Raw genomic sequence first — 22,776 nt, 5'->3', positions numbered from 1 at the left:
AATTGTAAGTATCGATCCGCTGAAGAACAAGTTCGCTGACTTGTGCTCGATGCATCGATAATTTTGCAGCTCTATTGTGTACAGATCATTTTTATTTACATATATATACACAAAGGCCTTAAAATAATACAGAAGCAAACATCTAGTCGCTGCTTGCAGTTTCGTTGCCGTTGCAGTAATGTCTGAAAAACCGACTGTTTTAATTTTGGGTGGTATGTGTAATCAGTAATTACGACAATCATTGTTTTTTGTAAGCTTATCTTCATTCTTGTTGAATATTTCTTTAGGCTGTGGATTCATTGGACGCAACTTGCTGACATACTTGCTTAACAATGACTTGACAGAGGAAATTCGCATTGTTGATAAGACGCCGCCACAGATGGCCTGGCTGAACGAGCAACAATCCAAGGCATTCAGCAACGATAAAGTAGAGTTCTGCAGTGCAAACTTAATAAACGCCGGTATTTATGAGAATACTTATGCATACAACAAGAGCCTGAAACTGGTTTTCCTTGCTCCCTTTGTATTTGATTGCAGCCTCAGTTCAGTCGGCGTACGCACCACACCCAACAACAAATCGCAGCTGGGACTTGGTCATAAACTGTGCCGGCGAAACGCGTGCCAATCAAGATGATGCTGTGTACAAGGAGGGCATTTACAAGCTGAGCATTAATTGTGCTAATGAGGCCGCAAATCAACAGGTCAAGCGTTATGTAGAGCTCAGCTCAGGCTGTGTTAACAGCAGCGAAAAGACGCCACTAAAGGAAGACTGCAAACATGAACCATGGACGGGCGTGGCTAAGCAAAAGCTAAAAGTGGAAAAGGAGCTGGCGCAAGTTAACAATCTCAACTACACCGTAGTGCGTCTACCAATTGTCTATGGCATTGGTGATAAGCGCTATTTGAGTGAGTACAGTCATCATAGGCCGTTGATTATTTTACCTAAATACAACAACAATATACTTAATTCACAGTGCCGCGTATTATAATCGCTGCCATATACAAATACCTCGGTGAAACAATGAAGCTACTGTGGAACGACGCCATGCGTCTAAATACGGTGCATGTTGATGATGTGTGCGCAGCGATTTGGCAATTAGCACAAAGTCCCAAAACGGCTGGACAAGTCTACAACATAGTGGATGACTCAGCGTCAACGCAGGGCAGCATCAGCGACATGTTGGTGGATATATTTGGTATTAATGTCGATTATTTTGGAATTGTAATGTCCAATTTGACAAAGGTATATAAATATATATATATATAGAGCATAGTTGAACATAAAATGACTGAATTAAAACTCCATTACAGATCTATCCGACCGATACGGTAGCTGAGATTAACGACAAGCACTTGGCACCCTGGGCGGAGATTTGTCAGCGAAATGGCATTGACAACACACCACTTACGCCTTACTTGGATGAGGAGCAACTGCATCATAAGCATCTCAATTTGGATAATTCAAAACTCAAGGACTTCGGTTATGTGCTGCAGAAGGCAAAAGTCACGCGTGACTTGCTTATTGAGATGATTGATGACTATGCCAAGCAGCAGCTATTTCCCAAGTCCTTAGCCCTTTAACCAATGGCAAAGTATAAATGCACCAAGTTAATATGCACAATCAAGCAATTATTAGTGGACTAAGCGAAAGATATTTTTATATTGAATCCATATAATCTTCCATTTTACATCAGACTTAAGCTTCGCTGTTCGGAGTTTTTGCAAAAGAAAAAGTGTACTTATAGTATTATGTGTAGACGTGCCCAATTCCATATTTTTTAATAGATATATATATGCATTCCAATCAATCGTATAACGTATACGTAATTTTTATAAGACTAACATTTGTATTGTGATCAGTTTTAGTGGCCAATTGACAATAAAATAAAATGCATTTTTTTTATATTTATGTTTGTGTATATTTGATTACTTTAAAAGTTGCGGCAACATAGCGTCGTCTCGTACAATACGATAGATAATTGAAAAATGCAATTGCTTCACTTTTACGCTCTCATTAACTTAAACATTACAGAAAATCAACAATAATCATTTTATAAAAGCAATTTAAGCTCATATCTTTCTCATTAGCTTAATACAAAAAACGGGCAAATGTTTAAAATTGAACAATTAAGTATTTCAGCTAACATACAATTTCTGTTTTCTTTCATTTGATAAATTACTTGGACTTTGTGACAATTTGTTTTTGCTAAAAATGACGCGGGTGCATATATGATATTTGCTTTTGAGTTCTCAATCAGTTAAGCTAGTTAAGTTTTAGCTGCAGCGACAGCTGCTGCGCTTAGAAGGCCAAACCGGCGTCACGGTATGTGGTGAAGATCTTCTCAATGGAGTTGACATAGGCGGCGGTTCTCAGATCCAGACCCAGGTTATATTTCATTGCGGTCTTCATGATGGCACGAGCTGAACGTTCCATAGTGTAGTCCAAGCCGGAGTGCACAATATCCTTCTCGGAAGCGCCAGAGATGCGCTTCTGGAACGACTCAGAGGGAGTGACGGGAATGCGACCGCCAACACGTCCGAAACGACGCTCCAGGGATTCTTGCACGGATTCTAAAATATGACCAGGCAAGCATGAGAAATAGGGAGAGAGATGTGAAAAACAGACAAAGCCATTAATATAATATGCCACACATGCTGGATATATAAGCTGCCAACTTTAACTACATTAAGTAGATTATTCATAAGGATAGCACGGTTAGCACAAAGTTTAGGATGTGATTATGGGCTTTTCCAATTATTAGTTATGTTATGTGTGTCTTATGATCTATAAAGATCTTTAAAGTGTAGAGAAGCGGTAATGATGGCACAACAAAAAATATAAACTAGGACTACAAATACACAATTCAACGTAAATACAAAAAGTAACCAATGCAGGCAATGTTTTAATTTTTTTTTTTTTTATATGTGCAAAGGATAGTAGGGATATAGCTTTTTATATAAGAATAAAAGAAAAGAATTAATAATAATGTACCGTCGTTAATAATTCTTTCAATTGACTGTTGGACTGAGTCTACATTGGTGGTAGAGAAACGGAAAAAAAGAAGAAATAGAATAAACAACGAATTACTAAGATGATATTATAATTAAATAGCGCTGTTTTTATCGATAATAAAATACAAATACAAGTATCAAGGACCAAATTAGATATAATTATGTATGTTCGATGTATTTATGTTCAAGCAAAACCAAAACTGGAAGAGCAAATGCTTTTGAGCAGCCGCTTTTCTGTAAGGGTTTCTTTCATCTACAACTAGCTTAAAAATGAATTTCGATTTTAAAACCAAATACCGCTTTAATGAAAATGATATGACATGATATAGATCGAACGAGTCAGTGCGTTATATATGTTTATAAAGAGCGCGTTATCAGTGCTTACTATATAGCTAAAGTTCGTTGAAACTTTTACAACTTACCGAGCAGATGATAGTTGGACTCGCGCTCATACTTGAAGGTCAGGCGACCATAGGACACATGGTTCAAGTTCTTGAGCCATTCGAAGAAGGAGACTGTGACACCACCAGCATTGATATACAGATCGGGAATGACCAGAATCTTGCGATCAATCAGAATCTTATCGGCAGCGGGTGTAGTGGGACCGTTGGCAGCCTCAGCAATGATCTGCAAGAGGGTTCAAGGTGTATTTAAAATCAATTCAACTTTGTTATTGCTTAAGACCAATCTTACCTTGCATTGGATTCTGTTGGCATTCTCGCTGTTGATAACCTTCTCGACGGCGGCTGGAATGAAAATGTCGCATGGCTCGAACATCAAGTTCTCACCCTCGTAGGGCTTGGCATTGGGGTAACCAACAATGGTGCCGTGCTCGTTCTTGTAGTCCTCCAGCTGCTTAGGGTCAATGCCCTCTGGGTTGTACAGAGTACCGTCGTGCTCAATGACACCAATGCAGGTGGCACCGGCGCGGGTCAGATAGCGGGTGGTGTGCAGACCCACATTACCGAAGCCCTGCACAATGAAGGTCTTACCGCCCCAGCCGGGAGTGGTGCCTGCATAAGAAACATTAGATCAATAACAATACCTCAATTAAATGGCGCTTTAACACTCACCAATCATGCTCATGTAGTTAGCCTCGTTGATGAAGTTCTCCAGACCGTGGAAGACACCGCGTCCGGTGGCGGACACACGACCGTGAATACCACCCTGGTTGATGGGCTTGCCAGTAACGCAGGCATGGGCATTGATGTCATTGTGGCCAATGGTCTTGGCATAAGTATCGGCAATCCAGGACATTTCACGCTCGCCAGTGCCCATATCGGGGGCAGGCACATCCACGCCGGGGCCAATGAAGCCCTTCTTGGCCAACTCAAGGGTGAAGCGGCGGGTGATCTTCTCCAACTCATGTTCGGAGTACTCCTTGGGGTTGATCTTCAGACCGGCCTTGGCACCACCGAATGGCACATCGACGCAAGCACACTTGAAGGTCATCAGCGCAGACAGGGCTTTGACCTCATCGCGAGACACATCCAATGAGAAGCGAATGCCTGTGTACAAAAAGACAATTGCATAATCAAAATCAGATATACATTACGTATACGCCAGGTGTACTGCCTGCAGAAACCTTGAAAGCTGCCTAGTCTGCATATACATAGTACATGTTATATTTTTATTTGCTTTTGAACTAAATACAATTGACAGACACGCTGAAAATAAGCTACTTGCCATTATATACTAAGTACATGCATGTTGCGATGAAAGCAAAAGTTGCATACCCACACCCTTTACTATAAACCCAAAGCGGGTCACTATGTCCTATACTATATCTTTATATATATATATATATATATATAATATACATATTAGCAGTTTAGCGTCATAATAGCTTAGCTGGGCCTTAGTTATCTCTTGTTTGTTTTAATGTGTTTTATCTTTATATCTTCAAAGAAAACTTGGCATGCCGATTAGATAAGCGGCAAATTCTTAATTGCACGCTACTATCAAAATTTTATAATGCAATCCGATTTTCAATAATAAAGCCTACAGGGCTTACACAAGTTCCAAATTAACTAAAATGATAAACTGATTGCACAGCACAAAGTGCACCAACTATATTTAATTAATTAAATTTTGGTCGCTAGGCATTGATCTCCATCATTAATTTGCTGAACTTTAACTTTAACAAAAAAAAAAACTAAAAACAAACACTATGTCTATATAATACAAAGCCCTTATCAGCTGCATAAGCTAATTTTAAAATGCAAATCAGCTTGAAATCGAAATCAAGTGACATTGATAATACGCAATTGCAATCTATGTTTACGTAAGTTTCATTAATTTCAAAAAAGTATTTATGAGCAAACTATTTAATTTAAAGTTTTCAGTTTCATGTTAGTTCATTAAATTGAATTGAGATAAGCAAGCTCTGCCCTAATTTAAGCTTTGAAATTTCTCGTGAATTTTGCTTGTACTCGAATTTTATCTAATTTTGTATAGTCTATGATTGTACATAAACAAACAAAACAAGCGAAAGCCATAAATGTTTATATGTATGTATTTTGTGTTCGATGCTGACTGTACATACATACAAACATACAAACATATATATATATATATATGTACGAAAGTGTGCATAACAACAGCGTGAGCTTTTGCTTTAGCCAAAAATAATTAAAAGCCAGCCAACTCAACTCAATATTTTTTTTTATTCGCATCAAATTTTGATAATTTCAATGCTAAGCAAACAATAAAAATAAATGTGTGTACATGTACATGTATATATACTATATGTTTCTATGTACGCTGTTGCTAGCAACCGGCTTTATCTGTAAGATTAATAAACAGGGTGCCGCCCATACAACTTGTTTTGGCAATTTTCATCAAAACAACTAACACGCGTGATATTTTATAGCATAGAGTCCCCATCTATTTATGCCACATTTTATATATACATATACATATGTATACATATACATATATATAACGTGATGTACGTTATGAGCCGCTTATACAATCGTTGCGATAAGTTCTTGCGCATTTTGGGGGCTCGATCGCTTGCTTGGGGCGTACCTGCTGCCACGTCAATGAGTATTCATTAGAGTATTTTTAATAGTGTCTGTATGTATTCTATATATGCACGATTGGCAACAGCAAGCACAATATCTAACATAGCAAACCGGTTGCTCTCTCTTACTCTCGTATTTTCTAGTGCCTAAGCGTCAGCTGACTTACTTTTTTAGCCATATGATAAAGATTTTTAGCGTGGGCTGACGGCATCTTGAGTTTTGCTGACATATACAAGTGTGTGATAGCATAGATAGCAAATGCGAGATACACAGAACTAGATAAAACATAATATATTTAATTTGGCGCTATTGACGCACTAGGGCTCAAGGTATTCCCTAATTTGCCTAAAACTGATATAAAGGCTCTAATCTAAATTAAGCGCTTTAATATAAGATATGCCATAAATTTATCTATAAATCAATTTACATATCGCAAGGGCCACTTGAACAAAACACGAATGTAAACAACATTTGCACATACTACCAGTATGTACATACATATATCTGTTGTTGACAGAACTTATTTAAATACGACTTTATATATGTACAAAACTATGTACAAAAGTATGCATTGATAAGCTAAACACATTAAAATTATCAGCGGGGAGTGCAGCTGTTCAAGTGCTGGTTTAGGCAAGTGTTTGATATATGTACATACATACATAAGAATACGCGTGTGCATATAAGCTTTCAATTGGCTGATCGGCTTACAGTAAAAAAAAATTAGCATTACAATGTATGCGGAATACATACATAAATATGTGTAGACATGTATGAGATAAATAAGTTCAACTGTCACCAATTAGTTCATTGGCATAGAAAATGCTTCGCCAGGGAAACTTACTGTAAATATTCTTTTGCTGCACAGTGTGTCGCAACTCTTTAATAACTGATGCATTTATTTATTATTTATGCTTTACTGCTTTTTTAACGATAACATCACGTGAAGTTTGCTGTATACATATGTATGAATGTATATATGTACATATATATTTTTTAAAAAAGTTCTCAGATACCCAAACGAAATGATGAAAACCAGTTTCGCTAATGGGCTTTCATTTGTGAATTGCAACGTCAAACAAAACGAAATTTATTTACGTATTGTATGTATGAACACCAGAATTTGAGTTGCCATGAAGTATTGTGTCTCCTCTATATGAATGTATACATATAGCAAGCAATAATAAAAATTAACGCCAATTAGAGCAATGGCAAATGTTGTAAACATAGCCTAATGGCTACCAGTATCAAATGTTAGTTATAAATTTAAGCACACACACGTGTATTTAAAATAACTATTAGCCATCGGTTAGCAACAGCATGTGACACTTGCTTACAACCAGTTCCCGTACTCGTTCTGCCCCAAAATCAACCATACTCATAAAAAATAAAAACAATATTGCCTATCACTAGTCAATAGAAATAATCACATAAACACTTACGTATTTTATGTTTTTACGAAATCGTAGGCGTACGTGATACCATCGTATTTTTGTTTCTTGATAATATTATGTTTTAAGGTCAGATTAGAATTTGTGACGCAATGCATAATTTTTTTTTTATAACAATGGTTAAAATTAAAGATTTTAAAATCTACAAAAAGAGAGGCTTGCCACCTACGACACACTGTGCGTCTCGTTGTCTGTTGCTCTTCTAGTACCACTAGCCAACAAATACAAAAAAGCAAACGCAAACGAAAACGTACACGTTATTAAAAATAGAACTTGAGCAAAGCAAAATAAAAATTTGCCAGCCGATAAGCATAAATTTTCTTCTTTTCAAAGAATTCAAATTAAATAGAGAAAGGCGGAGAACACTTGAAGGGCTTGGAAATCAAATGGTCGCACGTGGAATAACGGTACACACGACTTATGCAATTTGTGCTTGAGACAACGACAACGTAAACAATGTTGGAGTATGCGCGAAAGGCACTAGGAAGGGGATACACACATACACATGCAAGCGTACATTGTATGTATGAAGTTACATAAGTTCATAGGCACCACATAATTGAAACTGTTTGTAGGAAATATCGATTTTGCCAACTGTTGGCAAATGCCGGGTTAGATGAAAAAAAATGTATATTTGTACATACCGCCCTTTGTTGGGATCCTGTGGGTGCTGTGCTGGGCACGGTAACCAGTAATCATTTCATAGTTGCCAGCATCGCGACGCAATGGGAAGGCAATCTCGATGATGTGGTCGCAAGGTTGCATAAGCATAAGAATACCCTTCACTTTCTGCTTCTTGGCATCCAGAGAATCCTTGCCCTTCATTTCCTCGATCAGACGATCTTCGGAAATCTGGCAACCACGGTGGAAGAAGTACTCAACCATGTCAAAGAAACGGGGATCCTTGGCAGTGGGCACATCCTTTAGACGATCGGGAATTTGATAGTTGCGCGTCTGGAGCACAGCTGTGGGCAAAGCCTTAGCCAAAGCAGTCAGCTCTTGCTGACGCATGGCACCCTGGCGGGCCAAACTCTTCAGGTGATACATATTTCTATACTACGCACACACACAAATTACAAATTCTAAAATGGGTCTTGCTCCTCAACTGCTGCTGGTCTGATGCTTAATGCACAACCGTTCGTTTTTCGACGCCGCTCCAAACTGAGAACGTTGGGGTACGCTCCAAAACTTGAAAGCTTCTTTTAGAAAAAGCGCGCGTGGGTTGTTCGCGAAGGAACTACTAAATCAAAAGAACTGAATCGTTCTTCTACTCCTACTTTTGTTCATTTGTTGTTTTGCTTTCTACCTTAAATTTCTATGTATGAAATACAAATATAAAAAGGTTAACTATTGAAATAATGCATAAGCTGAAACTAACAGACAATCTATGAAAAATAAACCAATGAAGAACTGAACTGAACCATCGTTACACAACACTAACGTTTCATGGGCTTAAATTACTAAATCGATTACAAAAAATGCTAAAATAGAAAACAAAAATGCTATCTAAAATTGTGATTTTTCGAAAATTTTAATGTAATTTTAGATAAATCATCTACACTTTTAGAAATGTTTATATTACTAAACAATGACCAAATTTGTGTAGCTAATGCCGACCTATAAAAACATTTTTACTACCTGTGTAACAATTTTCACACTTACATATAGCTATAATTAAAAAAAAACTTAACAAGTTTGAAAGCTTATTTTTGAAAATGCGCGCGACTATTATATATGTATATCACATCATGTGTTATTGCCGTCTCTTTTCTCCATTACCAATTAGTGGCAGCACCGTATCACAACACATCGATAGCTACTTTTCGATATATTGGCAATTAGTTAGCAAACTATTTTACGCCGATATTTCGATATAATACAACATCTGTGAAGACAACTTTTTATTGTTTTGCGGTTTACATATTAGAATTTGTAAAGTTGGAAGCGCGTTTACTTCAAATTTAAGTAATAGAAAGTATAATCGATATATATAATTATGTTGGGAAAAGTTATCCGGCATCTGGGCCATCAACTAGACCACCAGGCACGCTTCACAGTTCGCCGCATGGTGGCTACCACAAATTCTCTCCGCAAAGGTAGTTACCGCTACATGACATAATATTTACCTATTCAAACGGCGATTTTTTCAGACGCTGCAACAAAATCGGCGCCAGAACCTGTGCCAGAGAGCAATATACGCGTGGAAAAGGATAAAAATATAACGCTAATCGGCATCAATCGTCCACAGCAACGCAATGCTATTGATTCCACAACGGCCGCTCAACTTTGTGAGGCATTTTCTGCCTTTGAAGCTGACGATGCCTCGCCGGTTGCGGTGCTGTATGGTGTGGGCGGATCTTTCTGTTCGGGTTTCGATATTCTGGAGATGAGTGAAGACGAGAAGGAGGAGATCAGTGTAGACATTCTTATGCGCCCCGAGGGATCAGTGGGGCCTACGCGTCGCCAGATTAAGAAGCCTGTTGTTTGCGGCATAAATGGTTATTGTATTGCCAACGGCATGGAGCTGGCTCTGATGTGTGATTTACGCGTAATGGAAGAGTCAGCTGTGCTGGGTTTCTTCAATCGCCGCTTTGGTGTGCCTATGCTGGATGGTGGCACAGTAAGGCTGCCTGCTATGATTGGCCTTTCTCGTGCGCTTGATCTTATACTTACAGGGCGACCTGTTGGCGCACAGGAAGCGCACGATATAGGATTGGTTAATCGTATTGTGCCAACGGGCACAGCTCTCGGCAATGCACTGGAGTTGGCCACTTGTATATCGAAGTTTCCCCAGCGTGCGCTTAATCACGATCGCAACTCTGTATATTCTGCTGCGTTTGAAACGTCATCTTTCCACCAGGCTGTGCAGAATGAAATCATGTTGACATCACGCGAAATCATCGAGGACATGCAAAATGGCATTAAATGGTTTAATTCTAGTTAGTATCTTTTTCGGAAATTTTGGGTTATGAGCTTCTAATTATTTTATTTTAGCTTTCAAGGCAGACACCACACACTCGTGGCTAAAGCGAGATCGCTCTATGGCAGACTGGGATGATGAGGATGTAGCCGAAGCTGCTGCACAAAAGGAAACTAAAAAGCAACAGGATGAACTTGCACAGATTGAAGCTGAAAAACAAAAACAGGCGGAGAAAGCGCAGAAGAAATCTAAATCCAAAGCTGAAGACAAATCTGGTGACAAGGATACGAGCAGTGAAAAGCCTGAATCAAATGACAAACCAAAGAACAAATAGACATTGCTTAAAAAAAATTGTTTTTTTTATACAGAGCAAATGTTATATGTACGTATTAACAAAGTAACATGCAGTTTAAAACTGACTAACTTGAATCTGTTAATTTATTAAAACCGAACAAAAAATAAACTGAAAAAAAATGCATTGTAATGAAACGACAACAGAGGACGCTATTGATATCATTTGTACCTATAGATAATGATAATCATCACTTAAAAAACAGCAAAGATTATGATTCACGTGTCTAGACACCTAAGATTTAATCTTAATCTGTAGAAAATACATTAGTTGGCAGACCTTTGTACTATCTTGAGCATGTAATTGAGTATAGAGTGCTATTTTCCTCATATAAAGGGTCAAGGTGGTGATATACATACATGTGCTTCAATATCATTTGTAAATATAGTGCACAAAATTGTACAATGTGAATATTTTCGCAGCAGTATAGAGTCAACACTTGTTAAAGACGGTCAGTATTACCCTCCTACATGTTTTTTTAATTAGTTGGAAAATGTAAGTGCTCAGCTTGTTATGCATGCTTTCAGACGCGAGTGGAAATATTACTTTTTAAATTGTAAGTTACCGGGAATTTTTAATTGAGGAACAACTCTTGTTCGTAGATGCCACCTAACGCCGTAAGCAGTCCTAGCGTTGATCAAGCGCTATCAGCCGAAGAGACCAGAGAAGAGTCCAAGCAGACGGGCGTGCTCTTCGAAGCTGATGCAGATACAAATGATGGCGCCTTAGACGTGGATGTAGTGCAGCTTAAAAGGGCAGAGACCCGTAAACTAAAATGGGTTTGGCGCAACATTATACTCTTTGCATATGTGCACTTGGCTGCTCTGTATGGCGGCTTTTTGCTTTTAACTCAAGCTAAATGGGCAACTGTGGCTTTCAGTAAGTATTAAATGCATTTAAGAAAGTGAAGTACATGTACATATTCAACTTTTGTAGGCGCGGCGCTATATATAATGGGCATGCTGGGCATAACTGCTGGGGCACATCGATTGTGGGCTCATCGCTCATACAAAGCCAAGTGGCCAATGCGTCTTATATTGATCGTTTTTAATACAATCGCCTTCCAGGATGCTGCGTACCATTGGGCACGTGACCATCGGGTGCATCACAAGTTTTCAGAAACGGATGCTGACCCACACAATGCTACACGTGGATTCTTTTTCTCTCATGTTGGTTGGCTACTGTGCAAGAAGCATCCCGATGTGGTGGCCAAGGGCAAGAGCTTAGATCTGTCGGATCTACGAGCCGATCCCATACTAATGTTCCAAAAACGGTAAGTTAACTAATGCTTAATGGCGATTTACGTTAAAAAAAAATTAATTTGTTTTGCAGGCACTACTATACACTTATGCCATTGGCCTGCTTTATATTGCCCACAGTCATACCATTCTACGGTTGGAATGAATCCTTACTTTGCTCTTGGTTTGTATCCACCATGTTCCGGTGGTGCTTTCAGCTGAATATGACCTGGCTTGTAAATAGTGCTGCTCACAAATTTGGTGGACGCCCTTACGATAAGTACGTATACAATCTATGATCCTAATGTCTACAATTATCTAATCTTTATTAATTTAGGCATATTAATCCGTCACAAAGTCCGTATGTGTCCGCTGTTACATTTGGTGAGGGCTGGCACAACTATCATCACGTATTCCCCTGGGACTATAAGACTGCCGAGTGGGGCAGATACTCCCTGAACATGTCCACGGCATTTATTGACATGTTTGCCAAAATTGGTTGGGCATACGATCTCAAATCGGTAGCAAAGGAGACTATCGAGCGCAGGGTTCGCCGCACTGGGGATGGAACTCACGAATTATGGGGCTGGGGCGACAAGGATCTCACTGCAGACGATGCCAAGCTTGTGCTACTCGTTGGTAAAAAACAAGATTAATTCATTATAATGGTTTAAAGGATATATAAGATATACATATACATGTTACTATAAATTATTTCAAAATAAATGGTTTGAGTTTTATTAACGCCTAAATTTAATGGGTGCAAGTCAATTTGTTATATCTTCATAAATTTGATTAACTGTATTATCACAATGCTGATTTTTGTATTTTATAGCCACATGTCTAGACACTTGGGGTGTTTCAGGTGCTGATAAGACTAGTATGTCTTTTGAGATTAGTTGCAAAGCCATAAGGGGAAAGTTTAATTGTTGTCCATTATCTTCTCCACTTCATGATTCTCTTTCACTGCCAAGACTTGTAAGACCATGTCGGCTAGTACCTTGGGATGAGCGCCTGCTTCAATCAGCCGCAAGCAAAGCTCTAGGGCTTCAGGAGAAAGCCGCGTATTAATCAGTTCAGACATTCCATGTACAGCAACAGATAGTCGTTGTGATTTATTCACAATGCTTTTCGGATTTGCTTTTTTGTTACGTTCGCTATTGGAAGCCATTTGGCTGTGAATATGCTGTAGCAAAAATAACTTAACAGTTGCCATATATTAAGTACTTACCTAAGAATTATAAGAGAATCTATAATATCCAATTACTCAATGATGCTAAATAAATACAATGTTTGTAACGTTATCGATGCGTAGGTTACTTTTATCGAGTCGATACACGATACAACTTAGTAAATTATTATTGTTAAAAATAAACTGGCAGTTTCAGTTAGCGTTTTTTTCTCTTCTAACTGGATCTAGCACTTTTCTTAAATTGACTTAGCTATTTTTTATATGACATTCTGGCAACACTGTCTGTATCATCTCTAACGAAAACAAGAATAATTGCAAGAAGTCTTGCTCTAGCTTGTTTTTAGAAGAATTTTGATCTAAACAGAAAATTTAACTACGATTTAAACAAGTAAGTTGTGTCTGTACAAATTTTAAATAGTATCTAAGCTATTATTCACTGTTGATAGCGTGTCACTAGGTGTTCTTAATCTTAGCATCTTTCATATTATATAAAGTGCTAACCAAGATTTTTTTTGCAACGTCGACGCCTCACGTTTTTTATGTGCCTTAAAAACATGTCATCATAATCAGTATTAGCGAATAATTAGCAACTTTATTGATATATATACATATTTTACTAATCAGAGCAGTCAGCCTGATGCACGTAGGCTCCAGCGCCACGCTTTTTGTGACATCATTGGGATGACGCAAGGCTAAGGGTTCGTTGCTAAATTGCTATGAAACAATGTTTGTAACGCGTGATTCGCAATACATAAGTTTGTATATAAAGTTGAAGTCCCCAGTGAACCTTTAATTAATCAATTGACGTGCAGCTTTCATTTACGTGATGAACTTGCGCATTCGCATCTAATCTCATTTTAATCTGTTTGCCTTTATATGTACATAGTATGTATATAGTTCAAGTGGCTAAGAATTTTCCATACTTCCCATTTTCAATGCGCAGTTGTGCGCACTTTCGTAAATTTGTTTAGATTAACATTGTGGAAAAATATATGTATATACATACATATGTATATGTATACCCATAAAACAGATGTGATAAACATAAACAGCTTTAAATTTGAGCTGTTTCCAGTTATAATTCAAAAAATCTGCATTATAGCTGTACCTAATACTACATTTATTTATACATATTAATTTGTAAGTTTGTCATCGCATTATTCGACAAATGAAGAATATATTTACCACGCGCGTCTATTCCGGTTCAATATCCAACATTTTAAATGCAAATATGTTAGTTTTGAGTGAACTGGCTTGGCTAGTTAAAGCTTCTTTGCATAACAATGTCAGCTACTATATATAAACAATTTGAGGTTCATCGAAACTTACTAATTATACATGTGCTGTTTGTGGTGAAGAACGGAAACTACTTTCAAGGATTTATAAACTAGAAATAAAGATTTGATAAATACTCCAGCTACATTTGAACTAGAATGATTCAGCATTTAATTGCAATCACCAAGTTTAGAGTGCTTTGAGTTTACTCCACGTCAAGACTTAGGAATGACCTTTGAGATCGAACTGCCCTCCATTGTTTCGCTGACTAACTTGTTTGTTTAGACTCAAGTGCAATATGCCACGCTTAATTAAATTTGATTAAAGGTAAATTATGCTTTCAGATTAAACATATAAATACCATAGCAGCCTTATCGATGATTAGCATCTTCCGTCCGATAAGTTTTCATTCAGAAAAACGAAGGGTGCAAAGTGTGCGTTTTATAATAACAAAGAATATTGCGTGAACGATGTATGCAAACTTATCTAATAGGCCTCTATTAGTGTATCTAAGTGGTGCTCAAAGGGCCGAAATTGCAAGATTAATTCATAATAGTCTGTATGTAATTTAGCCAATTTCTTAAAGATTCTAATAAACAATTATTCCCAGTGTGCATGCTACGTTCGTTTTCTTATCTGTTCAGTGATCGTGTGCGCAAAACAGCAACGTATCTATGTATTTCTTGTGTTTGTATGTATATATATACATATTTATATATGTATATGCATTCACATGCACACAAACAATTGCAATTGTACTTATTTATAAAGCCTGCGAGCTTTGTTGACTGACTTTAAAGCAAAGAAAGCACAGCAACGAGCATCAACAGGTTCGTTTAGCGAAAAGTCTACAATTTAACCAACTAGTGCGAAAGTGTTGTTCTCAGTGTGGTTTGAAATCGTTAAGCGTGCGAACGTGTGTTTAGTGATAAAATACATTTGTTTCATTCGCGAACCTAACAGATCTTTCTTCTGTTAAGAAAAATCGCCAAAAGCAATAGTTGGGGAAATCCAAAAACAGGTTAGTAGCATTGTTTGTTGCTGCCTCAGTGCGTTGACTTGAATGTTGTGTAATTTACTATTGGCGACACTGTCTTACTAGTGTTTACGTAAATCGTAAACAAGCTGGTAACGCACACGAGCAAATGCATTTGCATTAATAGAATACAGTTGGCAAATTTATTTTTTTAATTTTTTTATGATTTCAAAAACTGACCTTTTCAAAAGATCAGTTCAACAGTCGTGCTCAAACAGACATACATAATTTTTAAAAGCCCCGCTACTCTAACTTTTGAAGGTTGTAACTTAACGGTCATAGCGATTAGTAGATGAAGGTTAGAGACAAACAAAGGTTTATTTGTATATCTTGGGGGCACACGCATAATGTGCAGTTTTATAGGAAATAAAATCTTTATTTTCAAAAATTATGTTCGTGTACAAACTTTTCAGCTAACTCATTAATATAAATGCAATTAAAATGTGCATACTTGTAAATTTAAATGTTTAAAAGGGTGAATAAACTGAATTTGACCCAATTATTCTATTGCTAATTCGTAGCAAAGCTGTCATACTTTGCAAATTTAAAGAAAAAACTAAGTGACTAGCGATTTGAAGCTCGCAATTGTTTGATTAGATGGGAAAACATCAATAGTAGAGGGAAATAATATGACCTGAAACTGATCCGATTTCATATACTTAAGAGTCGCAGTGTATCACGCGACTGCAGCGTGATTTGCCGGTCTGTGCTCTCCAAAGCTTTTTTCATATAAAATTTCTCTGCTCTGCAAGCTCTCCCACGCCTCACGCTTTTGTCGCTAAATGTAGCGGGGCGACGTCAACATATTTCAAGTTCAATATCAAAACCAAGGCGTTTTTATCGTATGCGGGCTGCGTTTCCAGCGAAGAGAAAAAAGGTTTATTTTGCCGGCAAAAGCAAATCTGCTTTGCTTCTTTTTTTTCGCATTTTTTGATTGTTGATTTGGTTTGTTTGTAAAAATGGCGTATAATTGCTCCCATCATGTGAACGTGTGGCAAAAGCTTTCTTTGTTGTCTCTGTCTACTATTTTTTTGTTTGTTTATTTTTTCTTATGCTTTTACATACATACATACATACTTACTATAGTATAGTATATACAACAACAAACATGCCTAACAAGATTTAATGATTTTTTTTCGTACTTTTCACCTTTTGCTTTGAGCATCGTACGATTTTGAGTGATACTTTCACGCTATTCGATTCTTAGTGGTACATATGGCATTTATGTACGGATGTATGTATGGATATATATACTTATGTATGTATATGTACATTGATTAAAGTACTTTTATTGACGTGTTGTCTAGCTACTTGACTTTCGACCTTCTCAAGGCGATAATTTCCTTTAATATTATCAGCAGCGCAGAACGTGTTGTACATTTATCAAATATACATATGCACATGTTTACTAAAAACACACTATATATTATGTTATTCTCATCGTTGGATTTTGATCAGCGATGTGGTCGATTTTCTTCTAATACCCGCTGCACACCTGCACAAAGCTTCTTGGCGGCTGCAAGAGAGCCCAAGCTTACGAGAGCGAGAGCGAAAGCTTTTTTGATTGAGCTATCGCGCACGGCGGAATAACTTTTTGCACAAAAATTTTCCTCTAACAGTTTAAATCTTCATCGGCTCGCGTTAAGTTGTGCACACTGCTCTGCGTTGAGACTTAAAAAAAGCAATTAGCTTATAGTTAGCTAAATACAGGTATAACAAAAACGACAATTAACTCGATACATACATGCATGCATAGCTAATTATGCTATGTATGTATATGTATTTGTAGGTACAGTGCTTATAAAAAAAAAAACAACTAAAAGAATGTTGCCGCTGACTAGTCTAATACATAATGAACACGTGTCCTTCAAAACGAGGCGCCCAGTGACCCAAAGAGTATAGACACGTATGTTTTATGTGTATGTATGGGCCCCAAGCTTTATTGCCGGCACTTTAATTGACGGCGCAAAAAGGCGGCAGCCGACATCCTTCGGCAAGGACATTGACAGATTTATTGATTTTTGTCAAGTTTTGATTTTTTGGGCCTACACCCAAGTACCTAGCATTTAACAACATAGTAACGTCTAATATATAATTTAGAAATCTCCCAGCAATGTATAAATTACGAGCGTTTTAACCATAAAAAATAATTTGCTGTCACAACGCCACTAAAGGTGCTGACAACGCCATCAAAGCGTGTCAAGTTCAACCTGACTATATAAGCACTATAATTAATTTTTAATTTTCATTTCTTCTTTAGTTAAAACAATATGCCGCCCAACGCTACCGCCGGGGCGCAGTCAATTGCTGACTCGCTGATATCTGCCGCGGCTAATGCTGCCGCCGAGTCGGAACAGAATCCCACCAAGCTGAAACAGGACTCAACGGGAGTCCTCTTCGAGTGCGATGCGGAGACCATAGATGGTGGTCTTGTCAAGGACATCGTATCGTTAAAGAAGGCCGACAAGCGCAAACTGAAACTGGTTTGGCGCAACATTATTCTCTTTGGATACTTGCATTTGGCCGCTCTCTACGGTGCCTGGCTGATCTTCACCTCCGCCAAATGGCAGACTATTGTACTTGGTAAGCGCATCGACACCCACATGGCAACCACGTATTAATTGCTGTATTATTTTTGTTATTTACCGTCATCTTTCCGTCGCGTGGCGCGCATTTTAATTACAAGGTTATCACGTTTGCTTATTTTCAAATTTGGCACTGATAACATTGGCCAAAAGCTATATTCTAAATATGTATAATAATATAATCGAGGCTTCTAGATCAGCTATATACGTATGCGTAATACAGACTTGTATATATACACATTGTATATAGCTTGAATAATATGAATAATTTGACATTAATGGAATGACGGAAGGGTATCTTAAAGTTGCATCGTTGAATACATACAGAGTAGATTTTTCATTTCGTATACTCGAATACACACAATCTTTAAGTTTTCTCTTCCAAAGAAGTTATATTAAGTTGTACTGAAACTAGCGATCAACTATTAAAGCAAAGTAGGCTGCGACTAGATTTAAGCATTACACTTATTATTTTTTTCATAACACCCCACTACACTGGTTTCATATATTTTTTTGGATATGGATAATTTTGATGTGCCACGCAAGGTCAATCGCCACGTACTTAAAGCCATTTGCAGTATTTGTCAGGTAGAATGCCTGGAATATGCGGAAGTCTCAGATATACATGCCGCAGTAAAATATAGTATGCGCAATTTAAAGCCTGTAAGGAACTTGGAAGACTGCATTAATGCATCGCTCAGGGCTTTGACGATATCGGGAGTATTAGTCGCAAACAAAGATCGCCAAACGTATGGCATGCGTCAAATAGAAGACAATCTAGGCTTAGCTAAATTGTAATTTTAATTGTGATTTTAGTAGCTTTTAAAATTTGAGGTTTATTGTATTGTACAGAAAAAATATACCGCACCATATTCAAGTATATAATCTAATACAATGCTCATTCTTTAATTACAGCTTTTGCTTTATATGTTGTGTCGGGTCTTGGCATTACGGCTGGTGCCCATCGTCTGTGGGCCCATCGCTCGTACAAGGCCAAGTGGCCACTGCGTTTGATCTTGGTCATCTTTAACACTGTAGCCTTCCAGGATGCCGCCTACCATTGGGCGCGTGATCATCGCGTGCATCATAAGTACTCGGAAACCGATGCGGATCCGCATAATGCAACTCGTGGCTTTTTCTTCTCCCACATCGGCTGGCTGCTTTGCAAGAAGCACCCCGAGGTCAAGGCCAAGGGTAAGGGTGTTGATATTTCCGACATGCGCGCCGATCCCATTCTGATGTTCCAGAAGAAGTAAGTGCTGACAACCTGACACATGTTTAAAATAATAATTATTAATTTGTTGCTCACTTTATTAGGCACTACATGATCCTGATGCCCCTGTGTTGCTTCATTTTGCCCACACTGGCTCCTATGTACTTCTGGAATGAGACTTTGATCAATGCCTGGTTTGTGGCCACCATGTTCCGTTGGTGTTTTATCCTGAATGTCACTTGGTTGGTGAACAGCGCTGCCCACAAGTTTGGCGGTCGTCCCTATGACAGGTGAGTTGCTTGTGAAAACCGTAACATCAACTTTTGCTAATCTATTTTCTTTATATTAAAGATTCATCAATCCCTCGGAGAACATTTCCGTTGCCATGCTTGCTTTCGGCGAGGGCTGGCATAACTATCATCATGTGTTCCCCTGGGACTACAAAACCGCTGAGTTTGGAAAATATTCGCTAAACTTGACAACGGCCTTCATTGACTTCTTTGCCAAGATTGGCTGGGCATACGATCTGAAGAGCGTGTCTCCAGACATTATCAAGAAGCGTGTGAAGCGCACCGGTGACGGTACCCATGCTACCTGGGGTTGGGGTGATAAGGATCAGCCAAAGGAGGAGATCGATGATGCAGTAATTACGCACAAAAAGAGCGAGTAAATAATTCTAGTGCCAGTCAGCACAGCCGAGAGTAGCCGATTTTAAATGAAGTAAATCAAACAAATTTCAATCTAATTACAAATGCCGGTAAAATGAAAAGAAAGAAAATTTTAACGCCCTATTTGGATGAATGCCTACAACACCTTTTGAATAATTTTAAGAAATGATGTTGATGATAAATATCTGTTGTTTATCGATACTGTATACTGTCTGTGTTAAACAAGCTCTGGAAATGTTTTGTCGCTCTATATTTGATTTTTGGAGACACATACAGATCGCCGTCCTAGTTGCGAGCCGTAGATGTACCGAGTACCACAGTGACGCAACTAGACGGCAGCTAGCAATTTATCTTTATATTTATACATAAACATACCATATATTAATTAATACACACCACACACTCACATATGCATATATATAATTAAAATTGTGTTTTTGGTTAAATTTGAAGATTCTCTCTCTGTTAATCAGCATCAATATACAATTGAGCTTATTGTCTGAAGATTTGAAAGTAAGAAACAGTTTCAGTTCATACGCTAGAATTATCAGCAGCACTTTTACAAAAGATTTTAGTATATATAATAAGCCAAAAAAAAAAAGAGAATCAACACAAGAATACATTGCATACTTACATAAATACCTATTATACGTTCTCGATATAATAACAATCTACTAATGTTAGTACCCCAAACTATAAGCGATCCTACCTTAAGGAAAATGTTATAAATAAACTCAAGAGAAAAAGAATAAAAAAACCACATTGCTTTAATTTTCAAAATACACCCTTACCTGACATTTGCAGCACACCAAATTTTAAAAGCCATTTAAGCATATTTCACATTTATTAAACAAAATTATGGATCTGCTGACTGTAGTCGAGGCACTGCGAGCTCGTCATTCAAACTGTTCCGATGCAATCTCTGTGGATAAACACATTCGACAAACTCTATGTCATCTCACCAATCTGGGTGTAATAGTTGGCACTGCAAACTCTGAGTACGCAATACATCGGAGATTTAGAACTATTCGCGACAACTTCTATGGAAAGGTGCGGAATAGACCAAGGATAAACACACCAGGAGCACCAAAACGCTCAAAGTTCAATTGGAAAAAGGTAATTTTAGACGTTGTAATATAAAGACTTCTACAATCCGTTTTTTAAGCCTCAGAATTTAAAGCCTCCACGTAAGCCCAACAAGCACCGCTCTAAGCCCAGAAGGCCAAAACCAAAAAGGGAACGCTATAAATTATAACTTTGTCACACATATTAAGTTTTAAAAAGTAAAAAAAATATATACATATACATAATTGATTTATTGGATAAATAAAAATTTCCAAATGTTCCACATTCTTTGGGATTGCTGAAGTGTGTCTAATCTTCGGCTTAGAATATAGCAGCTTGGTTTTACTTATCCGGTTCTAGTTCAACCTATGTACATACGTATGTATGCAGCGATTATTTTAGTTAGTCCATTGGGTACTTAATTACGCCCGAGAAAATTCATAAATAATACGTCTAGCCATATTGCGTCGCAGTTTATTCCGTACATACTATCGAGCAGCAGCTAAAATTCTAGAAATGTGTTCGATTAGGTAAGATTGAAAGATATTTTTAATATTCAAACAATTTAAAATGTACATAAATGCTAGGGATGGTCAGTATACCAAACAAACGGATGAAACGGGCAAGGTGGTGATTGTAACTGGCTCCAATACTGGCATAGGGAAGGAGACTGCAAGGGAACTGGCACGTCGTGGTGCAACTGTTTATATGGCATGTAGAGATGAACAAAGAGCTGAACAGGCGCGCCAAGAAATTATCAAAGATACAAAAAATGAGAATGTGAGATTTCTTGAATTGGACTTGGCATCACTGGACTCAGTGCGAAAATGCGTTGCCGTGTGAGTCATTTTAAAGCTCTACCTTTCATAGATATGTATCTGATGTAAGTGTTTTAGTTTTAAACTGCAACAGGATAGGCTACATATCTTGATTAACAACGCAGGACTTGGGCTGGGCCCACGCAGACTGACCAAAGATGGATTTGAGATGCAATTGGGTGTCAACCACATGGGCCCCTTCTTGCTTACAATGCTCTTAGTTGACTTGCTAAAGGTATTGGTTGAATATACTATATTTACAAAACTTGTCTAAGCTAAACCATTATTTAACAGAAATCGGCGCCCAGTCGCGTAGTTAATGTTTCAAGCAGGGTTCATGCATATGGCAAGCTCAAGGTGGATGATTTAAACAGTGAGAAATCGTATAATGAAACAGGTGCTTACAATCAGAGCAAATTGGCAAATATATTATTTACACGCGAGCTGGCTAAGCGTTTGGAAGGCACAGGCGTTACCGTTAATGCATTACATCCTGGTGTAGTGGATACGGAACTTTATAGAAACTTGAAGTGCATTCAAAATGATTTTGGACAGTAAGTTCAAGTAAAACTAGATAAAAGCCATTTGGTAACTACATTTTATATTTCTTAGACATGTGGTCAGGCCATTAATGACGCCATTCGTCAAGACACCCAAGAGTGGTGCACAAACTACTTTGTACGCAGCTCTGGATCCTGATTTGGTTAATGTAACTGGCTTGTATTTCAGTGATTGCAAACCAAAGAAAGTCTCTGCAGCAGCCGCAGATGAGGAAACAGCTAAGTTTTTGTGGACGGAGAGTTTAAAATGGACGGGAGCTCCAAGTTCAGCTTAAGATTAAAACTATGCTTTTGAATTTTATGGCTTAATCATTGCGATTCGAATACTAAAATAATAAAAATACTAAACTGTGGAGGCTGATATA

General features: G+C 37.9%; 7 protein-coding genes and 1 long non-coding RNA gene across 14 annotated transcripts; 6 read left to right on the top strand and 2 right to left on the bottom strand.

The window, feature by feature from the left end:
- The first annotated feature begins 91 nt into the window (after window positions 1-91).
- On the top strand, window positions 92-2,279 carry LOC108602632. The gene is made up of 5 exons (XM_017990776.1): window positions 92-212; window positions 288-461; window positions 538-906; window positions 975-1,243; window positions 1,312-2,279. Exons 1-5 carry the CDS (start codon window positions 179-181, stop codon window positions 1,579-1,581), a joined length of 1,116 nt encoding a protein of 371 aa, XP_017846265.1. The 5' UTR covers window positions 92-178; the 3' UTR covers window positions 1,582-2,279.
- LOC108602627 (glutamate dehydrogenase, mitochondrial) lies at window positions 2,246-8,655 on the bottom strand. Of its 2 annotated transcripts, XM_017990766.1 has the most exons (6): window positions 8,134-8,655; window positions 4,086-4,520; window positions 3,706-4,025; window positions 3,435-3,639; window positions 2,993-3,031; window positions 2,246-2,571 (listed from the first exon to the last, which is right to left on the bottom strand). In XM_017990766.1, exons 1-6 carry the CDS (start codon window positions 8,534-8,536, stop codon window positions 2,300-2,302), a joined length of 1,674 nt encoding a protein of 557 aa, XP_017846255.1. In that variant the 5' UTR covers window positions 8,537-8,655; the 3' UTR covers window positions 2,246-2,299. The 2 variants fall into 2 exon arrangements, with proteins under 2 accessions (XP_017846255.1, XP_017846256.1); XM_017990767.1 differs by lacking the exon at window positions 2,993-3,031.
- A 729-nt stretch (window positions 8,656-9,384) lies between these two features.
- Window positions 9,385-10,897, top strand: LOC108602630 (probable enoyl-CoA hydratase echA8). Its single transcript, XM_017990772.1, has 3 exons — window positions 9,385-9,585; window positions 9,640-10,428; window positions 10,484-10,897. Exons 1-3 carry the CDS (start codon window positions 9,486-9,488, stop codon window positions 10,741-10,743), a joined length of 1,149 nt encoding a protein of 382 aa, XP_017846261.1. The 5' UTR covers window positions 9,385-9,485; the 3' UTR covers window positions 10,744-10,897.
- A 263-nt stretch (window positions 10,898-11,160) lies between these two features.
- LOC108602631 (acyl-CoA Delta(11) desaturase) lies at window positions 11,161-12,713 on the top strand. Of its 2 annotated transcripts, none has more exons than XM_017990774.1 (5): window positions 11,161-11,212; window positions 11,364-11,640; window positions 11,698-12,034; window positions 12,094-12,279; window positions 12,337-12,713. In XM_017990774.1, exons 2-5 carry the CDS (start codon window positions 11,364-11,366, stop codon window positions 12,653-12,655), a joined length of 1,119 nt encoding a protein of 372 aa, XP_017846263.1. In that variant the 5' UTR covers window positions 11,161-11,212; the 3' UTR covers window positions 12,656-12,713. The 2 variants fall into 2 exon arrangements, with proteins under 2 accessions (XP_017846263.1, XP_017846262.1); XM_017990773.1 differs by having other exon boundaries at window positions 11,200-11,256.
- A 781-nt stretch (window positions 12,714-13,494) lies between these two features.
- Window positions 13,495-20,575, top strand: LOC108602628 (acyl-CoA Delta(11) desaturase). 4 transcript variants are annotated; one of them, XM_017990770.1, is made up of 5 exons: window positions 13,495-13,579; window positions 17,763-18,085; window positions 19,003-19,339; window positions 19,405-19,590; window positions 19,652-20,575. In XM_017990770.1, exons 2-5 carry the CDS (start codon window positions 17,773-17,775, stop codon window positions 19,968-19,970), a joined length of 1,155 nt encoding a protein of 384 aa, XP_017846259.1. In that variant the 5' UTR covers window positions 13,495-13,579; window positions 17,763-17,772; the 3' UTR covers window positions 19,971-20,575. The 4 variants fall into 4 exon arrangements, with proteins under 4 accessions (XP_017846259.1, XP_017846260.1, XP_017846257.1 ...); XM_017990771.1 differs by lacking the exon at window positions 13,495-13,579 and adding an exon at window positions 15,269-15,296; XM_017990768.1 differs by lacking the exon at window positions 13,495-13,579 and adding an exon at window positions 15,317-15,487.
- A 177-nt stretch (window positions 20,576-20,752) lies between these two features.
- On the top strand, window positions 20,753-21,262 carry LOC108602635. Of its 2 annotated transcripts, none has more exons than XM_017990780.2 (2): window positions 20,753-21,084; window positions 21,140-21,262. In XM_017990780.2, exons 1-2 carry the CDS (start codon window positions 20,827-20,829, stop codon window positions 21,221-21,223), a joined length of 342 nt encoding a protein of 113 aa, XP_017846269.1. In that variant the 5' UTR covers window positions 20,753-20,826; the 3' UTR covers window positions 21,224-21,262. The 2 variants fall into 2 exon arrangements, with proteins under 2 accessions (XP_017846269.1, XP_017846268.1); XM_017990779.2 differs by having other exon boundaries at window positions 21,134-21,256.
- Window positions 21,263-21,265: 3 nt separating this feature from the next.
- Window positions 21,266-22,343, bottom strand: LOC108602636. Its single transcript, XR_001915251.1, has 2 exons — window positions 22,257-22,343; window positions 21,266-21,543 (listed from the first exon to the last, which is right to left on the bottom strand). It is a non-coding gene; the product is annotated as an uncharacterized LOC108602636 (long non-coding RNA).
- LOC108602633 (retinol dehydrogenase 12-like) lies at window positions 21,494-22,765 on the top strand. The gene is made up of 5 exons (XM_017990777.1): window positions 21,494-21,563; window positions 21,621-21,872; window positions 21,930-22,086; window positions 22,146-22,405; window positions 22,464-22,765. The coding sequence occupies exons 1-5, from the start codon at window positions 21,550-21,552 to the stop codon at window positions 22,684-22,686; spliced, it is 906 nt and encodes a 301-aa protein (XP_017846266.1). The 5' UTR covers window positions 21,494-21,549; the 3' UTR covers window positions 22,687-22,765.
- Window positions 22,766-22,776: the final 11 nt, after the last annotated feature.

This window comes from Drosophila busckii, chromosome 3R (genome assembly GCF_011750605.1).
Source record: "Drosophila busckii strain San Diego stock center, stock number 13000-0081.31 chromosome 3R, ASM1175060v1, whole genome shotgun sequence".
NCBI lineage: Eukaryota > Metazoa > Arthropoda > Insecta > Diptera > Drosophilidae > Drosophila > Drosophila busckii.
The sequence above is the reverse complement of the archived record's forward strand: the minus strand, read 5'-3'. Positions and strand labels throughout refer to the sequence as shown.